The sequence below is a fragment of the Apteryx rowi genome, unplaced genomic scaffold, assembly GCF_003343035.1.
Source record: "Apteryx rowi isolate R43461 unplaced genomic scaffold, aptRow1 scaffold_172, whole genome shotgun sequence".
In the NCBI taxonomy this organism is placed as follows: domain Eukaryota; kingdom Metazoa; phylum Chordata; class Aves; order Apterygiformes; family Apterygidae; genus Apteryx; species Apteryx rowi.
The window spans coordinates 1,210,675-1,229,351 of NW_020447997.1; the positions used below are offsets into that span (position 1 = coordinate 1,210,675).

The 18,677-nt window shown below is 39.2% G+C and overlaps 1 protein-coding gene across 11 annotated transcripts in view; it reads left to right on the plus strand.

Moving 5' to 3' along the window:
* The window catches only part of TCF12 (transcription factor 12), a 183,158-nt gene that overhangs the window by 141,329 nt on the left and 23,152 nt on the right, over positions 1-18,677 (plus strand). For 9 of the 11 annotated variants that reach the window (XM_026060890.1, XM_026060891.1, XM_026060896.1 and 6 more), the window contains 5 exons: positions 9,816-9,921; positions 11,086-11,225; positions 11,554-11,698; positions 13,432-13,496; positions 17,823-17,901. In XM_026060890.1, the coding sequence (XP_025916675.1) occupies positions 9,816-9,921; positions 11,086-11,225; positions 11,554-11,698; positions 13,432-13,496; positions 17,823-17,901 (535 nt within the window). Of the gene's footprint in view, positions 1-7; positions 66-9,815; positions 9,922-11,085; positions 11,226-11,553; positions 11,699-13,431; positions 13,497-17,822; positions 17,902-18,677 lie in introns of those variants that run through there. The other 2 variants (XM_026060900.1, XM_026060901.1) reach the window with 1 other exon arrangement.

Consider the following 18,677-nt stretch of genomic DNA (forward strand, 5'->3'; position numbering starts at 1 on the left):
ACTGCGCGTACCCGGTGCCCGGCGCGGGCGGCAGCTCGCTCATGTACTACTACAACGGGAAGACGGTGAGGCGCGCCTTTGTCCGCGGGCGCGGCGGGGCGCGGGCGTCCCCGGGCGGCGGCCGGGCTCGGGGGCTGCGCTCGGGCGCGACCTGCTCCGCGGGGCAGGGTCCGCGCAGGGCGCGGGCGATCCCGGCCGCCTTGCAGGGAGTCGCGTCCGGGCTGTTGGCCGCTCGGTGCGGCGGGGGTGGGGGAGATGAAAGTCTCCTCAGTTATTTATAAAAACAACAAGTATGGGGCTCTGGGAACGATTAGGGCAGCGGCCAGCGAGGCTTGTGTTTCCTGTTCGGAGCTGGAGGCTGCGAGCGCGCCTCGCTCTTGCGCCATCTGTTCCCAATCGCGGCGGCGCTCTGACCCTCGGCACCAAAGTTGCTCCGCTTCACAAATCTGCGCCGCGGCTTGTTCGCCGGCCTCGCTGCAGCTTTTGCCTGAGAGCGTCGAGAAGTTTTGCTTTTTCTCTGCCGCTCTGCGTGCTCCCAGCTTGCTGCGCGTCAGCGTGCCTGGCTACGCTGAAATGATTCCTGGGTTTAGTGGCTGGCTTCGAGGTTTTGAGCTGCGGCCGCTGCCTCGGGAGCGCGTCGAGCTGCCGGGGGCTGGGGAATCCCAGCGGTGCAGCGCCCGCGAGGCAGCGTTAGCGCTGCTCCTCCCCGCCTTGCCGTTCTGCTTGCGGGGGCTCGAAATGGCCCAAATCCTGCCGTGTCCGCTGGAGAAAACAAAATGCTGTAACTTCTAAAGGGGGGGGGGGGAGTATAGTTTGAACAGTAAATTTACTATAGTGTGGTAGTTTGTTTCAGTGTTTGTTGTATGTGGTTTTGCCTTTCTTCTGTTATTAAAAATAACATTAAATAGGAAAAGGGAGATGCTGATCTCTCTCTCTTTCTCTCTCTCTCTCTTTTTTTTTAAACTGATGTTTTCCTCCCATGGGCCTACATGAGCTTTGCCTTTATTAGTAAACTTTTTGCCAACACTTTTGTTCAATGGTAATTAAACTATGGATCTTTATATTCATTAAGGATGATCTGTATGAGCTTCTTGAATAACAGAAAAGATGCTGGAAGAGAGGTTAGGAGAATAAGCAAAATTGCTTGGTCTCTATTTCATTTCCTTTGGTATAAATGCCAGCTGTCTTTCAAATATGAAATTATTTTTCTTTCATGTCTGCTCCTAAGCTAAAACAGTCTGTTTGAAGTTTTATGTGAAGATATATATAAGACTTAAGTAAAATTAACTATACAGTACCCCTGAAGCAAAGGGAATATAACTTGCATGGAGTTTTGATTTTATTTTTTCTAGAGCACAGATCACTCTATTACAACATTTCTCTTTGTTCTTGTAGCAGGAGAAAAGGCTTTGATCTTATTAAGTATTTCCAGGCATATAGTAGATGGAAGTGCTGGTACTGTAGGGGAGCATGGCTTGAAAATTGATAGCATGTGCCTGTTATGGGTCAGAGGTGACCTTTATGAGCTTGAAGAGTTAGTAAATAGATGACAAATCATATGATGCTCCTATATCATGTTGCCTGAGGTTTTATTTAAATTTTTTTTGTGTGTCTCACTAGCTTTTAGCATTTTCTCTCCCAGGAATTTTGCAAGTTCAAATAAATTATTGATTAATTTAAATACATAGAAGCAGGATATGTGAAGTTGGGGGGCTGATTTTTATATTACTGTTTTTTAAGCACGTCTTAGCGTAGGTGTCAAATCTTTGTATAAACCTTTCCATACTTAGAAAACAGTATATACCCTGATTTTGATGTGTCTTGCTTTTAGTTGTATTGCTTGATCTATTAGGAGTTAATGGCATCTGCTTCATTTTCTGAGGTTTTTGAGCTTTTTATTTGAGTTATTGTATTAGGTTTTGGATATCAACATGCCTTGATATCCATTGATGTACATAAAATCTGATTTATTCACAAGCAAAACAAGTGGGAAATGACACGTAGAAAATGTGGTGTTTTAAACTTTTTATTAAATGTTATATTCTTTTCAAACTTTTTAATTTTGTAAACCAGAATATAGCTTAATATTAAACTAGAAAACAAGATTCTGAGCACCGCAATAGATGGTTTCATGTGCATTGACACATAAATTAAAAGTTTTAAAATGTCTGTGTGTGGGGGGGGTTGTTTTGTTGTTTACTTGTTTTTTTGTTGTTTTTTTTAACTGTTAAAGATTTAATTTATGTAACTTTTGGTACATTTTAGAAGAGACACATGAAAGTGAAAACTATTTTTTGATGCAAAACCCCTGCCAAGAAGTAAAATTTTACCTTTATGTGCACTAGGTATTATAAAATACATCTGTTTCAAGAAATCATTCCCAATTTAAAAAGAAAAAAGATCATAATCTGTTTCAGAAAGAAAATAAAGTACTTGCACTGATCCAGAAAATTCAGTCTTTTTTTTTTTTGCTTCACCTGTTGATATGCAAAAAATATTTTCTAAATTTTTCAAAGGCTTACAAGAGGGAAGCTTAATTCATGTAGAGTTTTTTGACAAACTTTGAAAAGTACAGCAAAAAATCATCTATTTTTTTCTTTAAAGTTTCACCTTTACTTTCATTTCTACAAAACTAGGCTATAGACACAAAATCAAAACTTCCAACCCACATTAAAAAAAAAAAAACTGAACAGATGTTTGAGGAAAAAATAACAGCACATATTTTTGATGGGACAATAATAGCACATGACACTTTTTAACAGTTTAAAGATCATTCATTTTTTTAACCAGTAAATGATTAAGCAAACGTCATCATTCAGTGTTGCGCTTTTTTGTTTAAATTTTATAATAATCAAGGGCACCAAAATAATATTTAAATAGAGGAAGCTTTTTTTCTTGTTTGTGCATAAAGAATAAAAGTTAAAGAATAAAAAGATAGTTTTCTGCTTTTTCAGTTCATTTGAGCATTTAAAAATAAATTGGTTATTTTCTAAATGTACTTTCTAAGGGATCTAACAGTCCTACCATAGGATTATTTTAAAATTGATCCCAATGAGTACTATGTCAGTTATCCCTTCCAAAATCAAATCACTTTAAGAAACAGCATTGATTATGTTTTTTGTGACCTATGACTATTGTTTCATATGAGAACAAACTCGTGAATGTATTACACGGTATTGTTGCATTCTGTGCATAGCATGGGTTAATTTGGTACACTAGTCTACATACAATTGTGTTTTATTATTGAATAAATACTGTGTTTTCCCAGCCTAGGTGAAGATTTCATTGAGCACTTCACTTAAATGGAGTTACTGCATGTATCATAGTAAATTGCTACAATAGCTATTAAGGAAGGGAGTACAAAATTCATAAGAGCTGCACTTTTGAAAATACTTAATGTTTTGTGCTTTCTGTTTTGTAAGCTAGCTTATGTGGAGATGGTTGGAGAAAATGTGGTTCCTTGAGAGTTTTTAGAGCATAGACCATTTATGAATGTGTATGTGTAAGTGTGTGTGTGTGTGTGTGTATCTATATATGCATACATGTGTGTGGATATGTTTTTAGTAGATGCAATGTGGCCTGTCTTGCAGTCATCATTCTTTGAGTTATAATATTGAGATATATATTTAATAATACTGTATAATGCTTAGATGACATGACAATACACTTTTATTTGTAGCTGTTATGTGATAAATAATGTGCCAAGTCTTTTAACATCAATATAAAATGTTTTCAGTTTGTAAATTTTAGAGTAACCAGGTGCTAACAAGAGTGATTCAATTCTGCTTTTATTAGTATTGGACTAGTTAGTATACAGGGAGAAAAGTACAATTAAATCTGTTCTGTACCATATGCTGCCCTCAGCAACTTAGACAAGGTCAAAGCTGATATTTGTAAGTCGGGACAAATACAAGATCATCTGGAAAGTCTCTAGGGGTACGCTGCTGTGGACATTGAATAAGGAGCGGCAGTAAACCCCGGTCAGCAGGATTTTCTTCTGTTCTGCACCCTCTTCTCCTTTCCCCTCCCCGCTCCCCCAAAACGTGCCACGAGTTGGGATGCGTCAGCCCGGAGCGTTTCCTCTGCCCGGCTCGGCGGAGCAGAGCTGCCAGCGTGGGAGAGCGGTCCCCCCAGGGCCCCCCGCGGCCGCCAGCTCCACGATGCCTCGGCACGACGCCTGCGCCCGTTTCCCTGCGCAGGCGACGGCAGCCAGCGATGGCATCAGGTGCCACGCGGGATGGAGCCGTGTTGCTCAAAATGTGAGCGCTGAAGAGCGGCGCGCGCCTGTCTGTGCAGCACAGCGTATCTGCTCTTGCGATCCCACGTTGCGCATTGAAGTCAGTCTGTAGAAGTGTAATAGTCTGAGTTGCAGAAACTGAGAGTATTCGTGAGTTCAGGGAAAAGATAAACAAAAGCAAAAGACAGCCTCATATCTACTGCTGTAGTTGGTATTGGTGATAGGCATTCCTATCACAGCTGTAATCATTTTCTGATAAATAGTGAGCAGGCTGTGAAGCAGGCTGATTAGTTTAATTTATCCTCATTTTTTGTTTTCTTACAATTTCTGGATTTAAACAGGAATTTCTGAAGACTCAGCTGTATGTGTTATTTAGTGACAGTCTAGTTTGAATCTGAAAATGGGAGGAAGAGAGCTTGCTTAGCAAATATATTAGAAAAAGACTTTGCAGACATTATATACAAGTATGTATTTCTGGTGGTGTTCTTGCTGCCTCACCTTCTTGTCCCTCCCTTCTCTGCCTCACACTACAACTTAAAAAAAAAAATCAAAGAACAAACCAAAAAGTTTCTGTACGCTGAATTTGGAGTTACAGTGAGTTGGCTTCTCACTTTTTAATGTGACTTTAAGATTGTTGTTTACTGCTGAAGAAGCTGAGGAGAACTTGTTATGTATCATTGCAGTAGGATTCTGCATTTCAGAAATACCCAAAAAGGCATGTATAGCATGCCTAAACTGCATAAACATTTATTTAAGATGGCATTCAGTCTAGCTACTTCAAGGAGTTTGAATTTTATACCATCTTTAAAAATTATGGGCAGATTTGCAGATGAGACTGATGCTCTGTGCTCTGAGGAGTGTTTTATTTTCCTTCTGGGCTGTGAGAAGAGGGTATAAAACACATGAACCTCACAGCTGGTACTGGAAACAGAAAGTAGAATTTAGGACATGATGTACTGAATCTTGTATATTATGGCTCTTCTTCAGTTTATTGTCTTGCTTAAATATTAGCTAGCCAAAAATGGAGGTTTTTGGCAACTTTTTGCCTTGCTTTAACGAGAAGACTGGAAAACTGTAGTTAGCATTCTACATTCCTGTAGTGCATGCTTTCGACAGAAATATAATAAACACAAAAACAGTGTTTCCTCTTCCCAGAGCTGCCTTTCAGCAGAATCGTTTTTTGCCACAAAACCTGCAGATAATATACTGTAAAATTTTGCCACATGTACAAATCATTCATCAGTGCGCACTTGCTCAGTACATGACTGATGCAGCTGGAATGTAGATAGGCCAGTTAGCAGAGTCTGCAAGCTGCAGAATTGGTTATCCCTTTCTGCTGGTTTCAGAATATTGTCTGTCTGCAGCTGCATGCTAATATTTTCCTGAACTTCCAAGAATTGCTAATAACTAGACTTATATGAGTAGCACAGTTCATAATTTTGTAAACAGCATGCGTGATGGGAGACTTTAACTTGAGTTAGCATGAGCTCATCGGAAGTAAATTTTGATTACTTCATTCCTATTTTTTAATATGCTCTTAACATTAATATTAAACACTGATAAATATTTAAAAATTTGAAACATTAAGGGAAAATTGCCTGAGAGAAAGTATGCCAATAGGAGGACTGCAAGTGTTATATTAAATGCATTTATAGAATGAGACTTGAAGTTTACTTGTAACAGAGTAAAATCTGGTAAACCCAGATCTTCAGAATAATGTTCATGTTATTGATGCCTATATTAGTAAATAAAAGCACATTGAATAATCCTTTGATACATTTTAGGTACGTTAAGTCTTTAAATGATTAACTTTTATGATAGTGTTCATTGAATATGTTAAGAACAACTGCAGATCTGAGAACTAGATGCATATGTTTTGTTTAAACCTGATCTAGTAGGGTAATGTCCTTTCAGTTCTATCTTCTGGAACTCAGTTTCACCTTCCAAAAAAAAACAAAAAACCAAACCTTGGCCATCAAGCCATCATCCCGCCTTTCTGACTGGAGAAATGTGAAACAGCTCAGGCTGAGGAAGAGACAGAAATGGATCTCTGCCTTCATGTCCTTTGCAACTGATTTGTCCTACTTTCCTCTGCTGAGGCCATCTTGCCTTCAGAAATATTATGGCTGGAGGATTAATGTATATTCTAGCACAGCTCCAAAAAAGTCGAGTCCTCCACTTGATCAGTCATTTAAAAAGCTGTATTTGGCATGTGTTTATCTGGAGGGAATTTCCCGTTCATACTCGGCGAGTGGTTTGCTTGGCAGTTTGGAGATGTGTCCTGTGCCCTCAGGTGTAGCATGTGGAAGGGGGTCAGGAGATGGGCTCCTCTCTGACCTGTTAAAGAAAACCATCTTTCAAGACTTTTTAGACACGGTGAACTTTCAACAGTATTCCTCATCTTAATGGGAACATCAGCCAGGAAACACTAGTTTGCCCCCTGGATGTCACTGTTATCAGTTTAATAGAGTCCTAAAAGAGGACATCTTGAGCAGCCACGTCATATTTATAACCGCCTTACTCAGCTGTTGCAGAGGAGAACGCCTCCAACTGGAGCCCAGGTCCCCTCGCGCCGTAGCAGCTCTGTGGGCCTCCCGCGGCCAGCAGCCACAGAGGCTCCGCTTTGCTGGACCGGGGTCCTCGTGCACGCAGTGCTTTGGGAGGGAATGAGCTCTCCAACCCAGTACAGCTCTTCCTGACTGCAAAATATCGTTCCTCTATTGGCAACTTTTTGATTTAAAAACTTCGTATTTTGCACTTTGTGGACCTTAGTTTAATCTTAGCAAATTTTCTTCTCTGCTTTTGAATTTTGTTTGTAGTAACACAACATAAAAATTATGATTAGGTCATTAACCAGAAAAAAACCTGGCGCTCATCTGCAGGTGATCAGATGACATCAGAGGACTGGTTTTAATTTGTGGGTAGTTCTGATTGTAACCAAAAGAGACTTGCTCTTTTTGTGGAATTGGCTGGCTGTTTCCCCACATCTGGAGTTAATGAAGTCTTTGAGACCACATCAGTTGTGTTTTGCCGCAAGAACTCTTTGATCTAAAAAATCTAGACTGGCACAAGTGCAGCTTCATAACATTGCAGCTATGTTTTTGCAAGCTATAGTTAAGATACCAAAACAAGTAGAAACTATATAAAGTTATGCGTCTGTGCTAGAACTTTCATGTAGCTGTTTGGAAGGGCCTCTTTGACATTAATATAATTCGTAACATTTTTATTATGTTAATGGCTTGTACATGTGTATCTGTAAAGGATACATTTGTAGGAGTTAGGGTTGTTTTTTTTTAATTTAATTTCACTTTTGAGATACTGTTTAATCACTTTTTATAAATCATCAAATTATGTAAAATATTGGAATTTCAGAGCTTCTATTTACAAGTCTTATTGATAATGTTACAGTTTAAAAGAAGTATAATTTGTCGTTGTAGATTCTTCCACATTAATCAACGTGAATCTTTATGTCAATGCTAAATGTCATAAAGCTTTGTTTCCACTGCTGTCCTGTGACAGTGATAGATTAACCATCAGCTATAGCATATGCTGTGTTATTCTGCACAACAGAGAACTTGTAAATTAAGCCCAGTTTTGCCTAATATGTTTGTAGTCTTATGACTGTGAGTATTTACAATTTGACAGACTGACATTTCTGTTAAAGTATGTCTGAGGCATGGAATATACATGCATTCATCCTATATAGTAAATACATATGTACTGTTAACACTGCTTATAACATATTGTCATTCTGTCACTCAGATTTGGTAAGCATCTCTATTTTAAATGTATTCCAGAAATTTAAAATTTGCAAGAAAAATATTGGACAGAAGCCCCCCCCCCACCCTGAAAGGGTTTTTCCCCTAAATTAACACTTTTTTCCCTTTATTTTGATGCAAAATTCAAATGTAAAAACAAACACGTAACTAAAAGTCCTATTTTTTTCCACTTGACTCCTGTTTATCAGGTGTCTTTTTACCTGCCACTTTCGCTACATAGCCACTACTGGCAAATCCGTCCTAGCTTAATTCTTCATGTCCTTGCACGAGCGAGGCGAAGGGAGCGGTAGGTGAGCCCCTGTGGCCCCGGAGGGCGCTGGGCAGCGCTGGGGCGCGGGGCGAGGGCCGTGCCCGCTGCCCGCTCCGCATCGCCCCGCGCCCGCAGCCGCCCGCGGCCCTGCCCAGCCTTCGCCCTGCCTCCGCGGCAGGAGTCTGTCGTGTAGGAGGCTGAGGCTTCGCTGTTGCTTGGCTGCTTTTCCTGTCCCTTCTCTCGACTGGTAAACAGCATACTGTAAAGGAAAGGGAGGCACTTAAATGTTGTAGGTATAATGTTGTTGCCCCTATTTGCCTAGGAATGGATAAAAATATTCACTTTAGAATTTTAGGGCATTACACACTATGTAAGTTGCACTGTGTAAGTTTTGAAGTTATAAAGTTAAATTTTAATAAATGTGTTTACTTTACCTGAAGCACTAAGTATGTAAAAGTAAGGTGAACAATATAAAAATGAACTAAAAATACCACCTTTTTACTTTGTAACAAACAGATGCTTTACTTTAAATGTTCTGTGTTGGTGTTCTTTGCTGCTATACTTGTTAATTTGCTTTTTTTTTTTTAACTAATTTTCTTTAAGTGCACTAGTCATATTGCACTATTCAGTATATTGTCTAAAAATACTGCTATAAAGAAATAGCATCTTTTAGAGCAACTAGGATAGGAAGTAGAGTCCTTGTTTCTGTGAAAACTGATTTTGTTGTTTGGATTTACTTATTCCTGAACATGTGGGTGGGGTTTTTTTTTTGTTTTTTTTTTGAGTGACTGCAGTTAAAACATCTAATCATTATGTTTATTTGGCCTCCCATGTAGTCTGAGTTGTTGAGAAAATTGGTTGTTTACAAGTTCAGAATGCTCATTCCAAAAAAGTTAACTAAAAAATTAGTATTACACTGATAAAAATGAATGATGCTGGTTTTCTTTAACACTAGGCCAGCATGAAAAAATTTGCTTGAGATTGCAATTTTAAAATTTTTCCACAGGCCGTGCACTTACATTACATATATTGTGGATGATTTTACAAAGGCACGCAAGTTTCTGAATGGATGATGCAGCAGTCGCATTAAAATCCTCCCATTTGTCATTGGATGTGCTTTTCCTTTCTGATCGTGGGGATGCCAGCTAATTAAATATTCAGACAGGCATACAGTTGTTTTAAAATAAAATTTCTTGGGGGCCCAGCTGCTTTGTCCTTTTTTTTTTTTTTTTTTTTTTTTAAATCTTGAGCAACAAGTCTGTGCAAGTCGTGCACTTAGAAAGCAAAATCAGCATTCAAGCTTTTATCAGGCCACCTGGTTGAGTTGGCACATCAGAAAGTGTGGTGTTAGGATCATTCTACTGTAGCTCCACTGTACTGCGGCAACTTGCTAAAAAGCAAATAAAACAAGGACAACAAATGCTGCAGTTTGCTACACTGTCCTTTTTTCGTTTGGTTCTCTGTGCCTGTATGCTGTTCCGTTGTGTTTCTTGACTCATGACACCCAGATATTACTAAATACGTGCTTTTGCTGGTCTCCAATCTTTAGGTGTATGCACCATCCCCAAGTTCTGATGATTTCAACAGAGAATCTCCAAGTTACCCATCTCCTAAGCCACCAAGCAGTATGTTTGCTAGCACTTTCTTTATGCAAGGTAGGTAAAATGACTTTTAAATATAGATATGTGTAACTTGTCCTTTCAGCAGAAAACTGAGATTAACTACTGCTACCCTGAATGATTGGCTAAACTTAAAGGTAACATATTGTGCTATATCTTGTGGCTGAAATTTATATACTTTTGAAACAGTTAGATGAAGGGAGCTGTCTGTTGATTTAAAGTTTTCCTTGTGACATTAATTGCTGACTGAAATTTAAGGGGATTATACACCAGGCCAGATGGACAGAATCCCCCATCCTTTGATTTGTGGGGGCTGCAGAGCAGCACACCGCAGTGATGGAGAAAAATGAGGTGAGGGCTTCTCGACTGCTCAGGAATTTGGCTGTACAGTATCAGCTAACAGGCAAAGTTCTCAAATGCCTGTATGTCCGGCATGCCAAAAAAGGGGGGGGGGGGGGAGAATCGAACAACCCTACAGCAGAATTCATTTCCTTGGCTTTGTGTCATGTAAGTAGCTCATACTGTAGTCTGAAGTTTTGGAGTACGTTGCAAGTCTGGTCCCTGAGTACAGGAGCGTACAGAGCACCTCACTTTGTGCCACTGAAGGAAAGTGCATTGACACGCTTGGGTTTCAGGCTTATGTAATATAGCCGTTTCAGTTATTTAAATCTGCTTATGAAATGTTTTTTTATGGTACTAAGGTATTTTAAACTATAAATTGCTTATTTTAGGTTCATAGATGTTTTGCACTGTGTGTTTATGGTGAGCTCTGCTTAACCAAGCATCTGTCCTCTCCATCCCCTTTTTATTATTTCTTTTAGTCTGGAATTTTTATCAACTCTCTTGATATAAATCTGGCCCTACTGAAAGTCTGTGTAATTAGCAGAAGTACTTGGTATTTTCTCAGCTGTGGTTGGATTGTATTTCAGCTATAAAGCCTCTGGTGGGTTTTTGGGGGGAGGGTTGGAGAGGGAAGGGTTGGTGGGTTTTTTTGTTTATTATATAAATACAGCAAGTGTGGTAGCAGAAAAATAGGAGACACAATATAAGCTATTCACCAGTTCCCTATTGATGTTTGTCTGAGTAGCTAAATTATGTATTCCTTTAAAATAATTTTCTAAAGGAAAGGAGAACTCAGTACTCTCACATGAAATGTATTTTTCTTTTCTTTTCTTTGTTTATTAAAAAAAAAAAAAAAAGATGGGACCCACAGTTCTTCTGACCTCTGGAGTTCATCCAACGGCATGAGCCAGCCCGGTTACGGAGGAATGCTGGGGGGCTCGTCTTCCCACATGTCCCAGTCCGGCAGCTATGGCAGCCTGCCCACGCATGACCGCTTGGTGAGTTACCCAGCACCAGTTATGGTCCTCATGCTCGTACATGGAGATTTCACCTACAAAAGTTCATTTCCTGTTTGCTGCTCACCAATATCAATTAAAAACCCTGTTGTCAGAACTCAGTCTTACAATAGTAGATTTATGTCCTCTTATTTAGGTCTATTGTGTAATGAAAATCTGTGACTCTGTAGTTAGTGGTCCATTTAAAGGGTGGATGAGTAGCTTTCTTAAATAATGGGTAAAGAGCTGGGTCTTGTATATATGGTATCTTAAAATATCAATATCTATTTGGAGACTACTAAATTGTCTTATGTCTGTTTTTTCTCTCTAGAGTTATCCCCCACATTCAGTCTCACCTACAGATATAAATGCCAGTCTTCCTCCAATGTCCAGCTTCCATCGTGGCAGTACCAGCAGTTCACCTTATGTAGCTGCCTCACACACTCCACCTGTCAATGGATCAGATAATATTCTGGGTAAAAAGTTCATCATGCCTTTTTTATTTTTATTTTTTTATTATACATAATTTTACAGGGGAAGGAAGTTAAGGCTATACTGTGCACAGAATTAATACTATTTAATTTATGGGGTGCTTGTAGTCAGGGATATTAAACCACTATGACACTTCTGTCCTCAGTATGGCTGAGGTGTAGCAAATTGGTTTGCAATCAACTTAAGTCTTACTGATTTACTTGCTTTCGTGGCCAAATCCATGCTTAAGAAACCGTATTCATTTAATTCATTTAACAGTGATTATCCTTCCATAGTTAAGTATATGTACAAATTCATTATGGTGGTTCTGGTATTGCGGTTTTCAGAGCTGCTGCTGTATCACCAAGATACTGTGCAGGAAAAAGGCAGGAAGAATGTTTCTTTGGGCTTTAGGGAGCTTGATAAACTGTATCGTAAATTCCTCCCTTAACTGATTTAAAGATTAGTGACTAGTCAGTATGGTGGCTAGTTTAGGCTCTTCAGCGCCTACCTAGAAAGCACAAAATATAGGATGATGATCTGTTCCTTGTGCATATTTGATAAGTATGGAATGTTTTGATCTCTTTCCTTCCTTCTCCTCTTGACCAACTTGGAAACAGTCAGAAGAAATGAAATGCAGGCCTCCTGTATTCAAAGTTTTCCTTTTCTTTTTTTCTTTTCCTTAAGATTTTAGATGTAATTATGTACTACATCATCTCTTAAGATACAACTGTAGAAATCAAATGGCTGTAGATATCCCTTTCCAATTTGATATGGTTTGTACTTAGCTTCATTTTCAGTAAGCAGAATTTAGTTGGAGTGACTATATTGACTTTGATTTCAGAACATGTTTTAGAGTTGGATCTTTAAACAGATCTCAGTTAATGAATCTGCATGTGAAATTCAAGGCTGGAAAATCCAAGTCTGCCACAACATGTGAAATGAGATGAGCGTTGCATCATTTGGATTTCTGGTGTGAATGTCCCACATACGTTAATAAGTTGTTGACACTAGAAGTTGATTGGTACAGAAATAAGATTCACTTTCAGAGGATCTATCTTCTACAGTAAAGCCCATATTTCAGGGAATTCAGGTCTTTTCTGTGTTTCCAGTTAGTTGGGCTTTAGACCTCCACTTGGTTTAATGGTGTTTGAAGTGAAAGGGCGCACAAAGCTGCCGACATACAACTAAGGGAAGAGTAATGGCAGGAGTGACAGAAACCTTGATGGATAAAGAGCCTTTCAGGGATTTTCTAAAATAAAGATGAGAGCACAGCACAGAAATAGAGCAGAGGAGCAAGGAAGCACACAAGGAGCCCTTGCATCTTCAGTGAGTTCGGCTTCTAGCATTAATGAAATGTGCAGCACTTTAGTGTTAACTTACACGTTAGGAGTCAGGTGTAGTCATATAACTTTCTTATTATTTTGGTTTTCATTTTACATGTCACTGAAATTAATCTGTGATATGACATGTAGTAATTTGTCTTCTTAATTACCTTCACTTGTTGGTCCTCAACTTATCATGGTGATACTCTGTTTGATTTTTAAGAGGGGAGCACCTAAATTTAAAATAATTGTTTTAATTTTTAAATATAATGCCAATTGATTCTATTGACATTGACTTCCTTAGAATATCCTGTTTAAAAAGTGGTTCCTCACTGTATGTAATGAATACAATAATAAAAGTAAGTAAAACTTCAGCTTTAAAAATAAGTGTTGGTTTACTTTCCATGTCACAGGAAACAGAGGAAATGGTGCTGGGAGCTCACAGACAGGTGATGCACTTGGAAAGGCATTGGCATCTGTAAGTAGTAATTAGAATATTCAGATCTTAAACATACTGATCATTGCTTCCATTATTTATGTTTTCATTCATTTTCTAGTATCAAATCAGTAGTTTTAGGTGTGAAGATAAGATAATGAACTATGATACAATGTCATATGATAGACAAATGTTCATAAGCAGGCAAGTGAGATACAATGCTTTTATTTGTAGATTTGTTCAGACCTTTTTTTTCGGATGATCAGAAAATTCAGGATGAATATAATTTAGAAAGTTGCATATACAAAGTAAAATTCACAAAAACCTCTGTGTTTGGTCTAATCATAAAACAAATCTTTCAGGTTTTTTTCCTATGCTGTTCTAGTTAAAGTCAAATATTTTTAACATTACTCTCAGAGCAGATCCTGCCTCAAGGTTTAAAATATTTTCTCAGTGGCCTTGTAAAACTGAGAAATTTTGAATGCCGTGTTGTACAGCTGTAATTTATGGAACAGGTTTTAAAAGGCTGTATATGCATAAAGTTTAAACCTTAACTCTTCTTGGAATAATGCAGGTAATGCGAAACATTGCAAGTATTTTCATTCTGTTAAAATTACTTTAAGCTCTGTTTACATACTGCACTGATGCAACAATTATGTTTGCATTAATACAATCAAATGAAGAAGAGCTTTTTATAAAAAGCTGATTAATACAGATTATTTTGAAAACAGTTCTTATATTCCCTATCTGGCTTAATTCTCATTATAGTAGAAATTGCAGAGTTATGGGTGGTGGCTGGCGAAGCACTTCAGATTTCCTGTGCTTAGCAAATAGGGAGGCTAATTCCGATGGAAAGATAGAAGCGGGTTCTTGCAGCCCCAGGAGAGCACCCCGGTTGCATTCTGCTTCCCTGCCCTCATGCCAGCGCATGCAAAAGTGCCTTTTCCTGCAGCTCCTGTTACTCCTGCTTCCCTCAAAGGGTCGAATGTTAAAAGATTACCAGGGCTGATAATGTCGGGGGACTCCTGTAATGTCTGTATTGGGCAGGAGAACTTTGACCTAGGGGCTCTGAGGAGGAGAATGTTGTCCCTGTTGCTTTTGGGGATCCAGCAAGTAGATAACAACTGAAGAGTACAGAGGGCAGTTAATGCTCTTTTTTCTGTTTAAGACCTGTCAGAAAAGAAGTGGGTTCGTTTTGACTCTTAGAAATAGCCATACTTCCATACTTCAGGCTGTTCATTACTCTACGAGTGTTGTGGGCTGCGCGTTGTTCTGCAGCCTGACCAGACTTGCTGTTTGACATGTTGGCTAGTTAGACCTGTGCGAATTGGAGGTTTTCCATTACTTTCCTTTTCTTAATTATTCTGTTGTCCTTTCTCTATTTGCAAGATCCTCAGGTATTTATGCCTGTGCTGAGAAAACCAGGCTGATGTTTTGAGGAAAAACTCTAAATATATTGCGAGTGGAAGTCAGGGCAGAAATGTTTAATGTAACTGGTGGGTGGGCTTTGGTCGTCATGGCAACGCGGTTGTGTCATCCGCTGTTGCTGCTTGGCAGGAGCAGGCAGGTCAGTCCATAAATCACTGCTGTCGGAGCCGGGGGTGATGCTTTCCATCTGCTCGAGCGGTGCGTGCCAGGGGTGCGCGCTTCCCCTCCCTCCGGCGTCCGTCTGCGCCCCCGCCCCGCAACGCCCGCATGCCCCCGCCCACCGACCCGTGGACGGACGGACAGACAGAGCACCCTTCTCTCAGCTGCTCCCTAAGTAGTCCAGCTCTCTACCGTAGAGAGAAGGGAGGTGCTCTGTCTTGCAAGTGAAGGTAGTGCATATGAATTTCGATTGCTAATAAGCTAGGAATATTTTTCTGTCTGAACAAAAACTTAGTTAAATGCTCCTTTAAAAAAAAAGTGCCTTTTTGTTAGTGTTTTAGACAGTACTACTGCTAAGAGCAATTTCTAGTTCTAAAATAATGTTGATGCACATCTTACAATAGGCCTTTCATGTGTGAAACATCAGAGGATACGACATTTGTTCTTCAGTTTAGGTATTAAAGACCATACAGAATAGTATGTGATTAAACATGTAAGGCCAGATAATACATTTGCAAAGGTTCTTTTATTTTAGGTTTAAGCCTGGATAATTGTGGTCTTAATCTCAGGGTAGGCAAGAAAGAGAATTGTACATGAAAGTATTTACACAAAGTTCCCAAAGCCCTGTGGATTATGCATTAGTTTGGATAATGAACTAGTATAGACAGAAAGAAAAGAAAATCTGGGTATTCGTGCCATTTCTAATGTGTTTCCCTGAACATTTGCCAAACAATAACCCTTTAAGATTGTGCCCATGGAGGGTTCTACGGCAGCAGAAACATCTGGTTTATTTCATTGCCTAATGCCAAATCAAAACACTTGGTCTTTAATTTAGAGGAGATCAAACAGGAGGACTGTTTAACTTTGTTGATTATATCAGCCCTCTTTGTGATAACTTATGTTTTGATTCCTACCTCCGCGCTGGGGGAAAGGCCTTTGTGTGCTCTCGGTGGTTAAATAGCCACTGGTCCCTAACAAAAGAAAAGAAAATGTAGGGAAGTTGACTTCTAAAAGTAATTCATGAATTAAGTTTCTTTGTTGCTTTAGACTCAATAACATTAACATAACAAAGGCTAACTGAAATGTACACTGTAGTGTTTAAAAAATTGGACTAACAGCTCCGAGGTTTGGCTCTGCGGGCTCTCAATTGTGCAGCCTTTGTCTCGGAGCCTTTTCATTAGGCGCTGGCATATTGGCACCCCGCTGCCTGGCCTGGCCCGGGACCGAGGGGAGGAGGCGGCGCATTTGTTGCAGGAAAATGAGTCATGTCACCGTTTAAGCCTGGCAGAAGGTGTCAGGGTTGTTCATCATTGGTCATTTAACAGCGCAGCAGCCGGGCACTGCATGCGGAATGAAGTCTGACATCGTATTTTATTCGTGGCTTTCTTCTCATGTAGGTTTTTTGCTTATGAAGCGTAGTAAAATAAAATTGGCAAGTAGAGCGATGGAAAACGGTTTCAAAGAAAACTTGAGGTGGCTTATTCTGACCTGGTTTCATTTTTTAGTATCGTAGCCGTCTTTGGAGTTGTTGACAATTTGTACGGTGACGTTCAGAGGGGCCTAACCAGGCCTTCACAGTCATGTTTGTACTGATGTGCAGTGCGCTAATTCCTGCAATGTCCTGCAAGTCCTTTGTTCTTTATATTTTCTTTCTAGCATGTATGAAAAGAATGCGATGTTTTCATGAGGGAGGTGATGGTGTTTTCTAATGTAGAAGTATGTTAGGCCAGGAAGGAGCATGTGCTCTACCAGATCCTGTTTTTGTCAGTTCAAAAAATACAATATGCAACTTAACCAAGTTCCAGTTTATCGTCAGCTAAACGTTGAAATGTCAGATTTGTCTGTGTGAAGAGACATCAACCACACTGCCAGTGAGGATTTTTTTTAAACTGCCATCTGATGACTAACAAATCCTGGTCTGTGCTCAAGTAAAACAGGTTTGAACTGATGACCTATAAAAATATGTTCTAAATTCACAGTCAGCTGCTAAACCTAATTCCCTTTTCAAAATGAATTTTCAAAGAATCTTGGAATTCTAAGTTTCATTTACAATTTTAAGCATTATGGCTTCTAATTTTATCTCAACTTCTCTATTATATTAAAGAATATCAAGGGATAACTTACTGCAAGTGGTGATTTAAAGAATAGACTAGTATCTTATGGGAGCAATTGAGATAGATATATATCTATACATACACACAAACACACAGACACATATATGTATAAAAAAAGAGAAAAATTTGTATTTGCCATAATATGTAGTAAGAGCAACAAAATTTCAGATGGTTTTAGTTTGCTAGGTACAAACCAACTAGAGCTGAATGTTTTCTCCATATTTTCCTTTGTGAAAGATTAATTTTTAAAAGGTAACCAACATGTGTTTACTTTGATAAAATCTTTTACCTCTCTGAAGATTGGGAAGTCATTATTTCTCCACGTTTTCCTGATGGTTTGTTTGTTATAATTATCTGTGTACTATTAACTCTTAACATGTACAGTTCCCCTTGAATGACAAAAAAAAGGCTGTAATTTCTGCTGTTGTTAAAGTACAAGTAAGATCAGTTATATTTGTGTCACTATGCTTGTTTTGACAACTATTTGAAAATGTAAGTTCTCTGGACATTTTTAGAACCTTGCATGTAATAAAGTAGGACTGTGATTGATGGGCCAAATTGTTTTTATCAGTCCGGTATCAAGCATGAAAAGGAATCCAGATAGCAATATTTTTTTTACTGGTATTGTGACAGGTATTGATATACAAACTTCTTTTTCTGTTATTAGATTTATTCTCCTGATCATACCAGCAGTAGTTTTCCATCAAATCCATCGACACCAGTTGGATCACCATCACCTCTTACAGGTAGAGACTAGCTATTTGTGAATAACTTGCTTGCTGTTTTGAAAACATCCTCTTTGCAATGACAATGAAATCAGTAGTAGCATCCTTGCTTGCATATTTTCTTATATATTTTGTTTATTTTTCTGTTGTACTAAATCCAAACTTATCCAAATTCTTAAGTATTTTGTTATGAACATTCATTTAAGTTCTAGCAACTGGCTCTGAAAATTAGCTTATTAAAATAATGTTTGAAAGCCTTGAGTCATCCTACATTGTCCCAGCTCTTACAAATATCTGTGCTGATCTGTAGCACCGGAGAAAAACAACACGCGTACATAAAAACTGTGCAGCAGCTTTCAGTGACAAACACAGCAGATGTGTGTGCCCTCTAATGAAAATACAGTAGTCTGCGAGATCCTTCAATTTTAAAACAGGAGAGCTTTTCATTCATAGCTTTCATGAATGTTTTCATTCTATGGGGGAAGAATTTCTGGCATTTTTCAAAGTAAACGCCGCGTGCTGCAGCCACCTCTGTCACCTGCGCTTTGTGCGCTGGCGGCACGAGCGGTCAGGAGCATTCCAGCGTGGAGATGAACCGGGGGCAGCTGCCTCCAGCTCCTAGCGCCAGGGCAGCTTTCACAGACACCGTGGCCTCAGCTGTCTAGTAAAAGTTGAACAGCTGTTCTCCATATAGAGAGCACTGTGAAAGCTCCATTGACTTAAATTTGTTGTTTAACAAAGAACTAGAATTACAAGCAAGATGATGTAACTTTAACCCTGTTCTTTCCTATAGTGCA